This window comes from Jatropha curcas, chromosome 3, assembly GCF_041381405.1.
Source record: "Jatropha curcas cultivar XTBG-Jc1 chromosome 3, XTBG_Jcur_1.0, whole genome shotgun sequence".
NCBI classification, from domain to species: Eukaryota; Viridiplantae; Streptophyta; class Magnoliopsida; order Malpighiales; family Euphorbiaceae; genus Jatropha; species Jatropha curcas.
Window position 1 is genome coordinate 6,508,975 of NC_143153.1, and position 19,417 is coordinate 6,528,391.

The 19,417-nt window shown below is 26.5% G+C and overlaps 3 protein-coding genes across 3 annotated transcripts; 1 reads left to right on the forward strand and 2 right to left on the reverse strand.

Annotated features, from left to right (window-relative positions):
- Positions 1 to 8,779: 8,779 nt before the first annotated feature.
- On the reverse strand, positions 8,780 to 9,852 carry LOC105640892 (uncharacterized). Its single transcript, XM_012225297.4, has 4 exons — positions 9,711 to 9,852; positions 9,499 to 9,615; positions 9,210 to 9,326; positions 8,780 to 9,137 (listed from the first exon to the last, which is right to left on the reverse strand). The coding sequence occupies exons 1-4, from the start codon at positions 9,814 to 9,816 to the stop codon at positions 9,022 to 9,024; spliced, it is 456 nt and encodes a 151-aa protein (XP_012080687.1). The 5' UTR covers positions 9,817 to 9,852; the 3' UTR covers positions 8,780 to 9,021.
- A 3,607-nt stretch (positions 9,853 to 13,459) lies between these two features.
- LOC105640891 (uncharacterized) lies at positions 13,460 to 14,189 on the reverse strand. The gene has a single exon (XM_012225296.4). It carries the CDS (start codon positions 14,005 to 14,007, stop codon positions 13,585 to 13,587), a length of 423 nt encoding a protein of 140 aa, XP_012080686.1. The 5' UTR covers positions 14,008 to 14,189; the 3' UTR covers positions 13,460 to 13,584.
- A 2,313-nt stretch (positions 14,190 to 16,502) lies between these two features.
- On the forward strand, positions 16,503 to 17,095 carry LOC105640890 (uncharacterized). Its single transcript, XM_012225295.4, has one exon. The coding sequence runs from the start codon at positions 16,586 to 16,588 to the stop codon at positions 17,000 to 17,002; it is 417 nt and encodes a 138-aa protein (XP_012080685.1). The 5' UTR covers positions 16,503 to 16,585; the 3' UTR covers positions 17,003 to 17,095.
- The last annotated feature ends 2,322 nt before the right edge of the window (positions 17,096 to 19,417 follow it).

Consider the following 19,417-nt stretch of genomic DNA (forward strand, 5'->3'; position numbering starts at 1 on the left):
AAATAAAAATTCAGGGTATTACAATTATATATAGTGGTGGGTGACAATATAATATATATATACCAAATGTGTTTAAATTGGAAGATTGATTTAACACTATACCAACCAATTATATATGTAGGCCAATTTGTTGGTTAAAAAAATTTAAGTCAGACTACAATAGTAAAAAAAACCTAATTATTACGACTAATTTCTTGTTTCTCATACCAATCTATCCTTCTTTCTTTCTTTCTTTTTTTTTTTTTAACAAATATTTTTAGAAGTAATGAATTTATAGAGTTTTTAATATAAGAAATAAATTTGACATTTTGTTTACAATTAGAGATAAATGCATTTAGTGAGTAATTAATCACATCTATGATATTGCAGATTAGAAAATTGAGACACTACAAGAAATAGTAAAATTAGCATAAAAAGCAAAGTCAAATTTGCTAATGACAATAATATTTATATATTAGTTGAGGAAAGACTATTGCTTTAGTAATTTTTCTCTTTGAAATTTCCATTTAATGTTTTTTTTTTTTTAAGTACAATTAGTCAATTACAATCTACCAACCATAGCATGCACTTGTCCAAAAAAAAAAAAAAAAAAAAAAAGTGATGAATATGAAGATCAATAATTATAGTAAGAAAAAAAAACCCTAATAATTTTTTTTGCTATTTTTTAATCAATTACAGACATTATAGTAAAAAAAATAAAGCAAAATATTATAAATTAAAATGCAAGAAGAGAGAGCCAAATGTAAATATTATTTCATTGCTATTAATCTGCCTTGGAATTCTAACAACAGTTTACATTTCTTGTAAAACTATGTCTCTCTTTTCTCATCCCAACTATTAGTTAATCAAAATCCAAAAAACAAAAAGGAAAAAAGAAAAAAAAAAACATAAACATAAACAAGATCAAGATCAAGAAGAAGAAGAAGAAGAAGAAGAAGAACTGCCTGGCTTTCCCATGTACGCCGCCAAAGTTTAGCTTCTCCGGTGAATTCTTCGCCGGAAATTAAAGAAAACTCTCAGAAGCAAGCAAAAATCCGATAACTCGAGAAAAATGCTTCCACTAGAATCAAAAGATCTCTAGAAACTCCATATATACATAATATATATATTGCTTTTCCTTCTTCTTTTCTCTTCTTATTGGGTTTGGTTACCATTTTCTATTTCAAGACTTGAAGATGAGAAAGTAATTAAAGACACAGAGAAAGAGAAGAGTTTTATACTACACAGTAGTAGTCAATGGGACTTAACAGAAAAACAAGAATTAATATACTCTGAGAGAGACAGAGAGAGAGAGAGAGAGAGAGAGAAGGGAGTTCCCAAGAAGATGACGAGCGTTTCCCGTTAATGGTGTTTTCAAAGGTCGGGTTTTTATTTTTAATTTTTTTAATTAATTAATTATTTTTGTTAAGAGTGGGCCAAGAACAGGCCCTTTTTGTTTCACACATTGGATTGCATCTTCTTGTCTTCCCATACAACAGTCAATGACCTTACAGATTTGTTAAATATTGACCTAATATTTTTATTTTTGTTTCTGTTTTTACATTTTTTGTTTTTTACTTCTTATGATAAATTTCTTAAATAAAAAAGGAAATTGGCTTTTATTTAGGGAACATACAACACAAGTCCAGCAAGTCTTTCAGGCCCTTCAATATAAATTTTTTTTTTTGAGCCACAAACTTATAAGATTAATTAAATTTGAATTTGTACTCATATTTAACTTTGTCCCATCCTTCTTAGGTTTTCAATTTTTTGTTTTATTTTTTTATACCAATGTTTTGCATAAAGTAGTTAAATATATGAGGAAAGTACCTAATTTTAAAAAATTAGTAAAAAATTAATTTTGTTATGAAATATAAGAAATAGAGTAAAAAAAATGAACAGAGAGTAATTCTTATTTATTAGAAAAGTGTATCAATACAGAGATAAGGTACCTATATTTATAGGTATAAGATACATCCCTAAGGTTATAACTATAGGTTCTAAATGACATATATAACCTTAAATTGTAAAATACATAACTTATGAAGAAGATAACTAAATGGATATCCATGTAATTATATCTTCCTCAGATATATATTACAAAGAATATGTCTCATTAAAACCTTACTAAGAAAAAAGCATGTGGGAAAAAAATCTTAATGAAGTAAAAAGATCTCATTATTCTTTTCTAAAATACACGATAATATAGTAATTCATTAAAAATCTTTACCAGGAAAACCCAATGGAAAAAACCATTGGTTCAAGAGAAAAAGTGCGTATTTACATTTCCTCACGAAAACATCACTTAGAAATCATGAGTTTCAATTTGCATGCTTTAAACATGTTTTAATCCTTTAAGAACTATCATTTTCAAGTAATCCATATAAAACTCTGTATAATTTAAATCCTTCAGAAATTTACACACACACATACCAAAGAGCCATATAAATAGGCAATCTATTTATAATCAATGTGGGTGCTTTGCAAAAACTTTATGCAAAAAGTTGGGCTTTATATCTGAATTCCATTTTCTTTTCATTATACTTTTGCATAAATACCTAATTGTATTTCACTACTTGACATCTTTAATATTTGTATTCCAAATTCAAAAACTTTAGTTTTCAAATAAATTATATCTCAATTGTGCCGCTCCATTTTGGCCGATCATTTTATGTCTATATTTTGCAATAAACTTATATTCAAGATTTTCATTTTTTTTTCACAATATTAAGTGTCATAACATATGTAAAAATACAATTGATATTTGTTTTATATCGATTTTCAATTTTTTTTTCTTAACATGACATATCGATATCTCATTATTTTCGTCAAATTCATTAATTTCAAGTATCAGAGTTTCTTTCAGAAATTTATCAGTCATGTGTAAGGTCTCTTATAGAGTTTTTCTTTCTAGAATTTGTACATATACCATATTTGCTCATTTTCATATTCATGATTCTCAAGGTCATTAATCCTAAGATTTTGATGATTAAACAAACTAAATAAATTTAATATTTTGTATCTGCTAAAGTGATTTTTTGCGGAATTTTAATGATGAAACTATTGAAGATTTCAAGCTCCTACAACTTAAAGATTTTTATTAAAGACCATGAAGACAAATAAAGATTTTTAGTGGTTAGTATTTTATTGAGTCTAGAAAAATTATAGGATAGAGAGAGATAATATTATTATAAGCATAAACTATTTTTATCTCTTTCAAAATCATTTTTGAAATATTTTAAATTAAATATCTAAGAGAAAAACCCTTAATCATTGCTCTTTACGTTAATCCAAGTGAAAAAGGATTTTGGGAAAAATACTTTGGTAGCTATTAAATGTATTTTCTGCAAAAGCAATTTTGTTTCTGACAGAGTTGACATTTTCTGTTGTAAAGCAACAAAATTTTCTAAAATAGCTTCTCCATCTCTAATCTGTGCGCCTGTGTGTGAAAAAAGTGCCTTGATAGTCTTTTAAATATATCCCGTGCATTGTCTCTTTAAACTAACATGTTAGAAATATTCATTGCTTTGTGGAATAATGCCCAACGTTTATCAAATAACGGGAACATTATTTTTCTTATATAAAAATATTCCTCTCTCTCTCTAAAAATTGGTTGGCAAGAGTAAGAGACATTTGTTTATGTTTTAAGAAATGCAAAGTTGTTAATGATTTTCTAATTTTAAAAGTATAAAAGCTTTATCTTTGTGGTTTATTAAAATTCTAGATTTTTGTATTGTGATTTCTGCAAATTCTAATTTATGCTTATACATTAAGAAAAAATCAGAATCTGAGTTATAATCAGTTTTCTAATCTTTTATAAACTTTGCGAGGAAATTCTAATCGTGATAACTGTCTTTTGCAAAGTCTTTCTAATGTTACTACTTTATAATTTTGACTTGAGTTTTATAAATTAAATTTTTTGAAAACCCAATTCATCCCCCTTTTGGGTTGTGCCATATAAAATGAAACCTCAATTCTTATCATTGTAATTGATCGATTTACCACGCTTCAGGCGTGCAAATAGATATATTAACATAAACAGTTTATCATTTAAGGACTTCAATCTTAATAGTAGTCTAGCAATTGACTTAAAATATTTTATAATATAATTATCTTTTCAACTTTTAGTTCATATAACCTTATGAGAAGATTAAAATTTGATAATAATCATTATTTTCAGTAATTAGTATTTTATAGCTACTTATTCTCCTCCTAATATCGGGATTTATAACAATCAATAAATTTGGCAATAGAAACTTGTTAGCATAATGCAAATAATTACTACTATATAATAGTAATATCCTTATATATAAATAAGATGCTTTGTTTTCTCATAAAAATTGCTTTGAGAACACAACCATTAAAATTCATTAGAGTTGAAGAAACCTTGGGTTCTTTAATAAATATCCATATGAGAATTTAGTTCCTTTTTTTTTTTTTTTCGCATCAATATTGATCCTAGGTGGCACAACCGATCATTATCAAACAATAAAAACATTTGAATATGTAAACTTATAGTTTACCACTATATTCATTACTATTATTATATATGATATTTATTTTTGCAAATATCCTTAAAATAAATTTCTAAAGAGATAATAATTGATAACATATGATATCACACAAGATATTTAGGATATCATATCCCTAACTAATGGGATATTGAAGGATTTTTCTCTATTACCCTGATTTCCCCAATCAACTCTTCCCCACTATAAATAGTAGATTTGAGAACTCCAAGCACACCGGAACATTTTGATCATTCTTAGCAACTTAATAACCCAAATATTCCTCTCTTCTCCAATTAATAACTTAAGAACATAGAATTATACAGATCTCATTTTCTAAAGTTAATAATAATATATAATACATGAAAGTTATTTTTCTAAATAATAATATTTCTTCAAGAACCTCTAATAATTCTTTTAGTATCAAGGTAAAAATTTGCCTTCATATGTTTTGGTGTACAACAAGTATATAATCAATATCCCATATTATGTTTTGCCATTTCTAATGGTAAGATTTATTTAATTACTTGTGGTTACTACGATTATAAATATCAGTAATTCAATAATGATATTGTTAACATTCTCAATGACAAAATATTATTGTCATTATTTACATTTGCACCCAATATTATATGTGATTGAATTCACTCTGGGGAATGAAATAATTCCAAATGAATGGGTTTCATTTCATGACATCTTCTATATCATGATTATAAATAATTCTTTTTTTCTTTTTTTTTTTTTTTTTTGCCCAGTATTGTGACATACTATTTCATTCACTTCAGGGAATGAAAATCAATTTTATTATGTGAATTAAGAGCTTAATTTTTAATGACAAAATAATAATGGAAAGAAAATAAATTTATTTTTCGTTGTTTAGAAATGACAAAATTTTAGAGGAAAAATTGTTAATATTGATATCTTACAATTTTAACCTTACTTATTCATTTTGTGAAAAGCACAAAGTTAAATTTATGTATTGAACCGTCTAAAAAATATATAAAATTGGGCTTGAGATTTACGCAACTATTTTAGAGAGAGAGAGAGAGAGAGAGAGAGAGAGAGAGAAAAGAATGGAGAGCCGTCAACAAGGATGTGTTACTTTGGCCATGGCGTGCCGTTCTAGCCAGAGTCGTTTAGTGAGAGGTTGGAGGTGAGCATGTGTCGTTTGGTATGGCATGCCAATATGGTGTATCAAGCACGTCCTGTCGTTTGGTATGGCACGCCAATACGGTTTATCAAGCACGTCCTGCTAATCCGTCGATGTCATTCGGGCTCCGAACCGCAACGTAGCAAACTTGGTTTTTCAGCTTTTTCTACATTTTTCTTGCTCCAAATCATTTATAATTCATCCTAAACTTACTATTTTGCATTGACACGTGTTTTAATTAAATAAAAATTTAAAATTTTTATTTAAACAATTGAAAAATGGGAATTTTCAATTATTAGAGCTCTTTTAATTTTTATGACTTTAATTGAGATCTCTATTTATGGAATAAAATTATGAAGGCTTTCTTATGAACAGTTTATGGTATATATAAATTAATTTCCAATAGAATATCTAAATTCGTAGAAATTAGACTTTTTGGAGGAGGTTTTCTTCGGACCTTCAATTTTTAATACATTGGATTCATTATAAAGTCTAGTTTATTTTGGTAAAATGTAAGAAAATTATCACTTGTGGTTTAATTAAAGGATCAAAAACGGTAAAAAGGTCTAAACTTAGAGTGATCGTTTAAAAAAATAATTGAAACCAAATCAAACCAAACCTTTAACAGCGATTTGAAAGAGTACAAATAAGGCCACAGATGATTTTAAATAATTATTCAAAGTTTTTATATTCAATAAGACCTAATTCGTCAATTTATTGATATAGAATTTAAATATTGATATATTTCAATATTTATTATTAGAAAATACTATAATTTCATCTATGTATAATTTGAAATAATATATTTTTCATGAATATTTAATATTTAAACTTTGCATAGAATAATTATATAATTTATCTAACTAATATAAAATTATAGTATTATTACTACCTAATATAAACCAAACAATGCAAAGAATTTGCATTCAAAAATTGAAATGAATTATTTACTATTTAAAAGTTTAAACACACACAGATAAATGTGTCACTGTGTCAGTTCAATTTCATTCTTTTTTTTATTTTTTTTATTTTTTGCTTTCTGTTGTTTTATGGCTGAATTGTGAAAAATCCAATATACATTGATGTAATTCTATTTTTGTATGTTATATTGCGATACTGTATTTCGAAGTGATCTTTGCTAAATGGTGGGTTGTTAAGATTGATTTTGGTGTTTTGGGCACTACTTTGTAGTGCATTTCGTATTGCATTCTAAGTGTTTGATTAAACACCTCTTAAAATACTTACATGTATTTACTCAGCAATAGCTTCAAGCCCTTAGTTTTTCCTATTTCTTGACACCAGGAAAGATATATTTTCAGTTTTAATTTAAATTGTTATTGTTGGTGCTCCTAAAGAAACAGCCATGGAGGATTGATAAGACGAGAAGAGTGAAAGAGAAGTAGTGGTTGGGTTGGGGGGGAGGGGGGTTTGACACGTGTCTTTAAATTATTAAAAAAAAAAGGGAAGAAGATGGAGATTGGTAATTTGGTATTAATACGCAATATTTGTTTATAACCTGTATTATTTTTTTATTATATATAGATACAGTTATGTTTTCAAGGTGATTTGATTATAGCGTGCCGTATTAGATTTTGTAACAACTATTCATTAGTTTGACAACGAAAGGAGTTTTCTTTCTTTCTTTCTTCTTATGTTTTCTGTCAATCACTCTGTGAAATTTAAAATGGAAAATGTTATGTTAACCCATTCTCAACGTTTAACCAAAATCCAAGAGCTAATTTCCAGCGGTGGTTGGTCATTATAGATTAGTGTTAATTTGATGAATGATTAGTCTCCCACGATTAATAAATTAACTAATGTGTATTTATAAATTATTATTTTTCACCTTTGTAGTTGAATAACGAAGGAAAAATAATAAAAGAAAGAAAACAAAATTATTTTCCTGACTAAATTTTAGAGGAAAAATTTGTTAATATTGATATCTTATCATTTTAATTTTATTTATTTTTTTAGAAGACTTTGATAATCATATCATTTTAGTATTTTTCAATATTTACTTAAAAATAGTTTGAATATTGTTGTAATTACGTACAAATTAGAGAAATTTCAACATTACTTTGTTATTTTCTCTCTCAAACCAAAAGATGCTATCAAAAATAAATTAAATTCTCTTTCATTATTTTCCCTTCTTTTCTAAATAAAGTAAAATTACTTTACAAAACTATTTTGATTCTTTCAAAAAAAATACCTCCATTCAAACAGTGTGTTATTTTTAATTTTTTATTTGACCAAAAAAGTAATTTTTTAATTTTTTAAAACAATTTAAACATTAAGGACAAAAGGACAAACATAAACAAGTGAATTAATTGCATTTGACCGGCACTGGCCTGCAAGAACTAAGATGAACTGAGCCCTTTGTTCGATACTAATAGCCTAATAACAGACTGAATTAATTGTCGGAAAATTAATTATTTGGTCAGCGAAATTTGACAAAATTATTTAAATAGTCTTTGCATTTAAGACGAATATTTAGTTTCTGTGATTTGATTTCGCAATTCTAAATATTCAATTCGTCTAATTTTTATATTTTTTCCGTTAAACCAGTTTAAAAAATAAGAGAAATGTGAGAGGAGTTTTTTCAAATGACAGAAGTTACCCTTGGCAACTCTATTTCTCCTGCCTTCTTCTCTACCTCTTTCGTTTCTTTCTTTCTTCTTCCTTTAATTTTTTCTCTCTGTTTTCTTGTTTTAATACTCTATATTTTTCTTGCCTTCTCTTCTTCTTCCTTTCTTTCTTTCTTTTTTTTTTTTTTTTTTTTTTAATTTTCTATTTTTGATGATTGGGTACTCACAACCTAGAAAAAAAATTGGAAAGTAGTTACATATGGATCGACTATATCCTTACAGAATTCTCATCCCAATACTCAAATTATTCTTTTTACTACTAACATGTTTATGGCTTCTGACACAAAAAATAAATAATATTTTATCACAAATACTTACCCTTATAGAGATAAATAAATTTAAAATTCTGTAATATTGAACTAAATTACTATTTTGTTCTAATCGTTTGAAAAAATTACTGTGAAATTCCTGACTTTAATCGTTCCAATGAAGAGTACTATTTTGTTGTTAAATAAAATATTTGAATATTTGACAAATCAATCCCCAAAATGATAATATAATTATTAATTAATTAAACAGTATTATTCAATCAAACTTTACGAGTACATAAAGCTTGAAGGAGCAGTTAAGGTAAACTCTAGGGGATATAACCCTAGACCCTTTTACGTGCTCACAGTAGGACCAGACCAGACCCATGCATGCCTTTTATTCCTTACTTTTTACTAATACATGCTGGGATTATTTATTTATGCACTCCCTCTTTATTCTCTTAAGTCTGATCTCTTATATTGATATCAATTTATTTTTTGCCTCCATGGACACCATGTACACCTCCATGTCCATCTCCATGACCGCCATGTCCGACCCCATAGCCACCACGATTCTCCTCATTCACTGGGTTTGGATAATTTTCGTCTGCATAAGCAAATTGAGGAAAATAAAAATAAACATCAAATTCTAAGTTAGATTGTGTTGTCGGGTACTTACCATTTTCAGACGCGAAGCTAGCCTCTTCAGCACTTCTACAGCACCTTATGCAATGCCGCCCCCTCCATTGGCAGCAACCGTAGCGGCAACGCCGCCTTAATTCTTCTGCTTGATCCGCTGCAGATATAATTTATATATATATAACAAAACAAACGTGGGAATTGAAAATCAAAATTAATGAATATGGTAATGGCTGGAGTTCTAACACTCGTGCTTATCTTGATAAGCAAATTGAGGAAAATAAAATAAACAACAAATTCTAAGTTAGATTGTGTTGTCGGGTACTTACCATTTTCAGACGGGAAGCTAGCCTCTTCAGCACTTCTACAGCACCTTATGCAATGCCGCCCCCTCCATTTGCAGCAACCGTGGGGGCAACGCCGCCTTAATTCTTCTGCTTGATCCGCTGCAGATATAATTTATAAATATATATATAAAACAAAACAAACGTGGGAATTAAAAATCAAAATTATTGAATATGGTAATGGCTGGAGTACTAACACTCGTGCTTATCTTGGGAAGTCTCAACTTCTAAGGCGAAAGAGGAGAGAAAGAAGACTGCAAAGGAAAGAAATAGTAAGAGAACGAAAGTTTTCGACGACTTCATATTTTTTTTTAATGCCTAACAAAACTCACAATGTGTGAATCCATGTAGATAGTCTCAACCCATTTTATAGTGGTGGAAGCAAGCAGTAATTAGGTAACATCGTCTTTAATTGGTTCATGGAAATAACATTATGCTTAAAATTATTGCATTTATTTAAAATTATTTAAAGAAAGATTTTTTACCTTCCCAACAATGGTGTAATCTCTCTGAGAGCTACAGATTATAAATTTAGAAAAAAGGATGAAACAATAATAAAGTTTGAATTTCACTGAACACGTTACAAACATAAAAAATAATTACTAGAAAATGAAGAAAACTTAACCACATATATCGGTTTATAGACATTCTCATCTATCAAATCAATCAAAATTAATTATTTAATTAGTTGAAACTAAGATATTTATGACCATTTATTGAAAAAAAAATCAACAATTCGAAAAATTAGCTTCATTAATTGCTTTCGCATATGCTCATACACATGGGATGTAAGCAAACCTATCTCTAAGGAAAGGTCTTTTGAGAGTAATTATTTATAAATTAGCCTCCAGGTGAATATGAGATACATAAGAAAAAAAAGAAAAAAAAAAAAGAGAAATGCTAGAATTTGCAGTCTTTTCAAACTATTGATCTAATCCACAATTGTTCTATTATCACAATCAACCGTTACCATCTTTCAATCATTAGAGCCAATTTTAATCTATTACATTTATTACACTTACAGTGTAACAATTCTTATTGCGCTGTTTTTTTACAGTCCTAATTATGAATAACAGTGATTTTAATAAATTAACAAAATAATAGTTAATTAGTGTATAAATGCCTCTGTTCCAATTTCACAAGGTTTATGAACAGATTTTAATTAATCCAATTTCATTGAGATGTTGCCTGACATGAAAATTTGACTAAGAAAGTGTTGCTCTAAGCTTCCCTCTTGAGAGTCTTATATCGTCTCTCGAAGTGAAGCATAAAGCGAGACACATGGAGATTTGACTAAGCATACTTTTGCCCGGGGGTGGCCACGGTTTCAGTATCTCCGGTTTCAATTTTGGAACTGAACCGAAAATTGATGGTTCCGGTTACAGTTTGGAACTGAACGGTTACGATTTTGGTTCCGACTCTGGTTCCTTAACGGTTCCAAAATTAATGGTTCCGGCCGGTTCTCTGACCGATTTTCCAACGAATCACATAATTATAAAATAAAAAAGTAGAGAACATTTTTTCTTCAAAATTTAAAATTTAAAAATTTGTGAACTAATTTCTAAAAAAAATACCCTTGAAAAAATTATATTGATCGGGAATGAAATCGAAGATGTCGTTTGTAGGGATAGATGAATATGATGTTTCTCCATTCTTTCCCTTGCCCTTAGCGGAACTTGAGTTTCCTCTACTTGCTATTATAGGAAAATAATATGTAACTTGAAAATTGAATAAAAAAAATTAAAAGCTGCTGAAACCGGCTGGAACCACCGGTTCTAGCTGTTTAACATAAAATTCAAAATCTGCTTGAAACCATTGGTTCAAACAAAACCGTCAGTTCCGTATGATTTCGGCCGATTCTTGGAACCGCTGGTTCATGGTTCCAAAAATGGTAGAGCCAGAACTGAACTGTAGGCCACCAGTTCCAGTTCTAGTTCAGACTGATTTCGGTTCCCATCGGTTCGGAACCGACGGTTCCGATTCCAAAAACCGTAATATGGCCGGGTCTACTTGTGCCGAGTAAGTAGTAAATATCTTCTACTTAACCCTGTTGACTTTGTTATGTTATCAAATTATCCCCACTGTGTTTTTTAAGTCAATATCAGATTTAGCCGTTCACTTTATTATGTGTTTTTCAACTCAAACTCTAAAGCACTCTTCCACAACACCTTTCAAGCTAATTTTTAGTATTTTGACCAAACTCTATTTTTATTAATTATAGCGTTGAGGAAGCTTTTTATAAAATTTTAAAGATTCTAATGTTTAACTTTTAGCTTTTAATTATTATTTTTTTTAATAATCATATCGATTATATTTTTATCATTTTAAGTTAAACTGCTAATTAAGCTAATTAAACAAATTTTTTTTATCTAATACTTCTAATTTAAACCGTTATATAAATTACTATCAGTTAAAAACTATTATTGACGAACAGATTCTAAACATTAGTATAAGCATTATGTCATCAAATACTATAAATAATAGATATAGTTTTTTTTTTTTCTAGTACCGCTAACACCGAACAAGTCCTTACATTGAAATAGTATTCAAATAAAATTCTCTCAAAAATGGTAGCTCTGTGGCTTCGCCGGTCTATTGCTTCAACTAAATATTGATCTTTTAATAATTATTTTGTTAATAAAAACAAATTATATACATTGTTACCAAATTAAAATCTACTATGATAAAGTCAACAGTTTTTATCTTCTCTGCGACTTTTGCCAATTTTAATTTCAAACTTTGAAACTTTGAAGCAACCTCCATCTAAGCGCGGATGATTAATGTTCTCTTTACGTTTTAACATTTCCCCCTTTTTTTATTTTTGATTAAAAAATGTTGAAAATAAAGAAATGGAGTAAAAAAACAAAAGGAAATACTACATTTCTTTAATTTATTTTTTGTATGCTTTACATCTTTGATTATTAATTAATCATAAATCACTTTTTAATATTAGAATTGACGAATGTATTAATTACTTGTGAATCAACTACATATTTTACGCCTATTAGTAAGATTCTTTAATAATTTTTTCATTTTCATTTTCAACTTTCTTTCATTTCCCCAAAATTCAATTAGTAAGATTGTAACGTATATTAATTAATTTTGTTTTTCCATTTCGTACTACCTTGGTCTTTAGTGTTTTTTATTCTCGAGGGTGATTATGTCATTTTTCCATTTTTATTAAGCTTTAGACTTGTTCGATAAAATTAGCTGTTTTGGTAACTGTTAGTTGTTTGAGTAAAAGCTAAACGTTACAGGGTTTAACCTTTTATAAAATGTTACTTTAACCTCTAAAAGTTAGTTTAAATATTATATTATCAAACACTGTAGCGTTTAGTGTTTTGACTAAATACTACTTAAAAAGATGTTGCTGAATACAAATTTCATCTTAGAATTTATAAATAGAGTTTTCATATACAGTGAAAAAAATAAGTGAATATTATAATAGGTAGGTTTTACTCTAATTGAAACGAAAATCAAAAATTAAAATATCATTTTTTTTAAATCAAACTACAGTAACTAAGTTGAAATCGTCAAAACCATTCAATTTAGATTTCAATTGGAGTTTTAGGTAAAATTAATTTATTTTTTATAATGAGCCACGAGGATTCTCGAATTCTTTGAGTATGAGATTATTATCATTTTGACATTTGTGACTATATTTTTTTATAACTTTTATTTACAAATAAAAACTCTATCCTTATAAAGATCATCCATAGCTAATTAAAAATTTTTAGTGTTATATTTTGTAATTTTATAATTTTTAAACCAACATGTTCTTATTTATACTTGTAAAGTATATTATCTTCAAAATTTTATCGGACAGGATTTATGGTTTTTAAAAATTTATGTTTTATTTTTTATTAACCATATAATTTATTTTCATAGATGAAAATTTGTTCTTCTATCTAAAAAATAATTTAAAAAAAGTTCTATGAAATTTCAATTGTACCAAATAAATTCTAGATTTTTAAGGCAGTAATCAATCCAAAACTCTAAGGAAACAAGCAATTAGAAATAGAAACCTTAATCACACTAATTAAGCTTAATGATTCAAAACCAGCCAAAATTTTAATTAAGCAGCGAAAATAGAAGCAGACTCTCTCTCTCCACAGCTTTCTTCAAGAGACTATCTTCTTCGAGAACCATTTGAATAGGCAAAAAACCCATTCCATTAGCCATAGCCAACATAATCTCCTTTGTCTCTGCCTTAAACTCTTCCAAATCAACAGCTCCATTCAAATCATGATCGAACTGCAAAAACAGAGCATTATAAACGCGAGAAAGCTCTTCAGGCTCTGTTTTCACATCTATTCCAAAATGAGTCTCGAAAACCCTAAGACTCTGCAATTCCTTCAACATTTCTCCATAAGAAAGTAAACCGTCTTGGTCTTTGTCAAGATTAGCAAAACGGTCGCGTACTGAGACTGTGAAGGCTTCTTCGTCCTGGACGAAGTTGACAATGGTGGCGCTGTCTAGAACTTCAACGCTCATTTTCTCTGATAGCGAAAGGTTTAAAGAAGAAGTGATTTTGATTCTTGAAAGGTGAATGAGAAGTTGGGTTTTGTGTTTATATATATATATGTAGTAGAAAGCAGCTACTGGTTTGGATTTTGTTTTCGAAAGAGAAACTACAACTTGTTTCTCTACATTTCCTCCTGTAAAAGGAAAACCACCCAATGTGATGTTTCTTGGAAGTGAGATCCTCTACCCACTAATTAAAGTTTAATTAATTAATTGTACACCACAGAATTTCGAATTTTTGATTAATTGTCAACCAGAGATATAAAGTAATTTAGCTAAAGCTTTAATATGAATAATTGCTTTAGTTGACAAAATGGATTAGCTTTAGCTAACAATATAGATTCACTTATTAATGCAAAGATTGAAAAAGAAAAATATTAATAGTTTTATTTGAAACAAATGTTTTTATTTAAATTAGAATATTTCTTATCTTATACTAAAAAAATATATATATATATATATTAATTTACAAATTATTTATTTATTTATTTAGTCCCACACATTGGGTGTAGACAGACTAATTATACTCGTCAGTGCAGATCAACAACATTTTATGTTATGATTTAACCATTTATCCTCTTTAATTTTTCAATTATTCATTTAGCCCTTAATTTATATTTTTTATTTCCTTGAACCTTCTGAACAAGGAGGAAGGTATGTAGAAAAATATTTTTCATTTCATTCAAACCAAGCAGGAGCAAATACAATAGTAAAAATAAATAAGGATAATATTTTATTTTTCTCTATAAATTTACTTTTTCCACTATTGCAAACAATGTGATAGTGGGTAAAACAAAATAAGGAAGTTGAAAATTTGACCAGTTAATGGGTAGATCTGAGAAAATGGGACACTTTGTTCTTCAACTAAAGACGCTGTCGAAAACAATGAGAACCGAAAGTGCGGTAAAGAAAGTAGACAGTGTGGGTCTCATTGTTTTTGAATTGAAATTTAGTTGCTCTACACTGCAAGAGTCAACCTGTTTTGATTTTTAAATTTCAAGACACGCTGGGCTTTAGCCCATTGAAAGCTTAATTAGGGGATTCATAGGCCCGCTGAATTCACGCGCCCTTACAAGTTTACACCTGTTCAAGTGAAATTCAATGTAAACTATGTTTGACTTGAGTTTGAACATTCTCCCACTAAATAAACATTGATTATTTAGAGAAATTCAAAAAAAGCATTATTTATTTAGGGTTCATTTTATCTCATAGCTGTTACCACTTGCTCGTTGTGAATAAATAGTGGCCGGTAGCGATTAATTGATGCATATCGGTGTTTTGTAAAATTTGGTAGTAGATGATCGGTTACTCTTAAAATACAAAATGACTATTAAAGATAAAGTTGTTTTTATATATTATAATGTTTTAATATATATATATATATATATAATGAAATAATATTTAATAAAAGTTATTATTTTAAAATAATTATAAAAAGAGATCACAAAAATATTAATTTAAAAAATAATTTTATTAATAATTATTTTTTAAGAGGTTATTAAAATCCAAATCAAATATAAATACAGATCAGCAGCCAGTTGACACGAAAACATAGTTTGCTGAAATTAACAGGTAATTGAGACTGATAATTAAAAAATTTATCAAACACTTACAACCTAATTGTTCGATAAGAATCAAATATCCGTTATATGAATCAGTTAAAACCAAATGTCCTGATAATCAATTACTTTTTTCATTCCATAAAAATAAGCTCACTTTCTTTTCTTTTATAAATGTTCTTAATTTTAATCCTATTTTCTTTTTATACAAAAAAAAAAAAAAATCTTTATAAGTTTTTATTCTACCCATATTTGTTGTACATTTTTTTCAATAAATCTCCTTCCTCTATCCCCTAAACATAGGCTTTCTTAATTTTCATGTTAGGACTCAAATTTAAAAATATTTTACTCCTCGTATAAGCGAAAAGACAATCAGACGATGATCTTTAACTATATTTAATTTTATATACAATTAAATAAAAACTATTTTTACATAACAGAGTTACGGAGGGTATACAACTATTTGTTTTTCATAGAATTAAGATTGTTTAATGATTTTTTAATCCTTATAATTTAAAATTGTGCCACTTTTAAAGGGATGGAAGGAGTAAATAATTATACCACCTCACGTGTTAAAAGCTAAAAACGCTTTCTTCTAGAAATGTCACCCGCTGCTGGTGATGAGGCCAAGGATTTGACTGGTTTGTTTCAAATTGAATTAAATCAATACAAATTAAATGAATAGAATTTTTATAATTGAAAAAAAGCTAAATCTTGATAAAATTAAAATGATTTGATTTGATTATAATTGGTTCAATTTTAAAATTCAAAACCAAGTAATTTTAAAATCAAACTAAATTGATCAGTTTGGTTTTCGGTTTGAATCAAATTATATCCATCCCTACTAGCGATTCAACCCGTTTTTATGTCTCCGCTGGCAAGGGTGTGCACATATATATAAAGATATAACGCAGACCTAACTTGCAGTTCGCCACCAAAATCAAATCTTCAATTTTTCTTTTGAAATCGTTTCTATCAAAGTTCAGAAAATGAGCGTAGAAGTTTTAGACAGCGCCACCATTGTCAACTTCGTCGAGGACGAAGAAGCCTTCACACTCTCAATACGGAACCATTTTGCCAATCTCGACACAGACAAGGACGGATTACTTTCCTATGGAGAAATGTTGAAAGAATTGCAGAGTCTTAGGGTTTTCGAAACTCATTTTGGAATAGACATCAAAACAGAGCCTGAGGAGCTTTCTCGCGTCTACAATACTCTGTTTTTGCAATTCGACCATGATTTGAACGGAACAGTTGATTTGGAAGAGTTTAAGGCAGAGACTAAAGAGATGATGTTGGCTATGGCTAATGGAATGGGTGTTTTGCCTATTCAAATGGTTCTTGAAGAAGACAGTCTCTTGAAGAAAGCTGTGGAGAGAGAGTCTGCTGCTATTTTCTCTGCTTAAAATTTAAATCTATTATAATTATTTTCTCTGAGTTTGTAACTTCTTTTTATTTTTATTTTTATTTTAATAATAACATTTTGCATTTAAAGCAAACTTTTATGAGTGCATTCCTAATTAGTTCAATGATAACCTAAGTGCAGTCCACTCAACTGAGAAGAGAAATGTGAAAAAAAAAGTTTATTGTTAGAATTTTCTTGCAAGAGAGAGGAGAATGTTTGTTACAGAAAAAGAAAATAATGAAATGTGCAATCATTAGTAATCCACCGCTCAAGAGTTTGTTTTGTATTTCTATGGATTGAAAAAAATATATATTATTATGAAATTTAATTTTATTATTCAAAAATAAAAATAATTTAATTTTAATTTATCATATTAATTTTCTAATTAAATTTAAATTTTACTGGATAAAATAAAAAATTATGTTATATACTACATAATGTTTATATTAAATATGAAAGAATATAATATCTTAAAGAATTTTAATTTTTTTGATTGAAAAAATAAAAGATAATTTAATTTTAATTAGTTATACTGCACGTACTGTTGTAAGGTATATATTACATATAGTAAAAACATAATGTACTTAATTGTTGTTATTAATAAATAAGGTATATATGAAATAAGACAATTCATTAAATTTAAATTGTTATAAGAAAATTTAAATTGGTTGAAAAGTAATTTTATTTTTATGAAAATTTAGTTATCTATTTATAATAATATTTACTATAAATATATCATTTTCCTAACAACTTATTTAATTATTAAAATTTTATTTTATTATTTCATAAAATGATATTTTTTCTATTTTATAAATGCTCTTAGACTTTTAGTAAATATAAACTTTTAAAATTATAATTTATAATAAAAATATATATAAAAATTATATATAAATTAAATTACATTTACTTGTAATGAGTTAGATAAAATCAATAAGTACATAAAATCTAATTTATATTATATAAATAAGAAATTATATTGTATAATATATAAGGAATATATTAAATATAAGAATATAATATTTTTAAAGATTTTAATATTATTTATTAAAAAAATAAAAATAAATTAATTTTAATTAATTAAATTAATTTTTTATTTAAATCTAAATTAATTAAATTTAAATTATTAAAAAATAAATTGATTGATAAGTTATTTTATTTTCAAAAAATTTTATTTGACAAATTAAATAATATTTATGAAGATGTTCTTTCATTAACAAGTTATTTAATTATTAAATCTTTTATTTTATTATTTCATAAAATATTTTTTTTATTTTGTGAATGCTCTTTAGTTTTTTAATAATTTAAATTATTTGCAATATTATAATTTATAACGAAACTAAAAGTTGTTAAAACAGTTAGAGCTCCTTTTATTAATATATAGCTTGTTAATGATTTTATTATTTCATAAAAAAATAACTTATGAAATAAAAATAAAATAAATTATAGAAAATATTTATTTATTTTATTATTTCATAAAATTATTTAAGAACATGTTATATAATTTTTTTAAAACAATTATAGAAAAAATTTATCTTATTTTATATATTTTTATTTTGCAATTGTTCTTAGATTTTTAATAATATTAAATATTTTATAATATTAAAATTTATAATAAAAAAAATTATTATATAAATTAAATTATATTTACTTGCAAAGTGTCAAAATCAATGAATATAAGTAACGTGCCATGCACGATCAGGAAATTAGTATATAGTATAAAATTAAAAATGGGAGAGGAACATTGAGATTATCAAAAAGCATATTTACTTGGTTTATCTATTGATAAAAATATCAGTAAAAAATTTTAATTTAATTGATTGAAAATTTTAATTTAATTTAATTGATTGAAAATTTTAATTTAATTTAATTTTAATTGGTCATATTAATTTTTTATTTAAGTTTAAATTCTATTGGGTAAAACAAGAAATTATATTATATATTATATAAGGTATATATTAAATGTGATAAAAATATAATGTCCTTAAGTATTTTAATTTTATTAGTTGAGAAAATAAAGATAATTTAATTTATATTAATATATTATTATTTTATTTAAATCTAAATTTTATTAGATAAGAAATTATATTATATACTAAATAAGGAAAAAATATAATATTTTTAAGGATTTCAATTTTATTGGTAAAAAAATTAGAAAAAATTAATTTTGATCGTTAAATTATACTATATAAGATACATATATTAAAGATTATTATTATTCATAATAAATTTTTAATTTAGTTGGTTATAATTATTTGCCAAAAAGTAACTTATTCTACAAAAAAAGAAAAAGAAAAATAACCTATATATATATATATATATATATATATATATATATATATATTATAAAATTTATTATTTGATATAAAAATGAAAATAAAAATCACTAGAAATATATATAAAATTATGATAAAACATA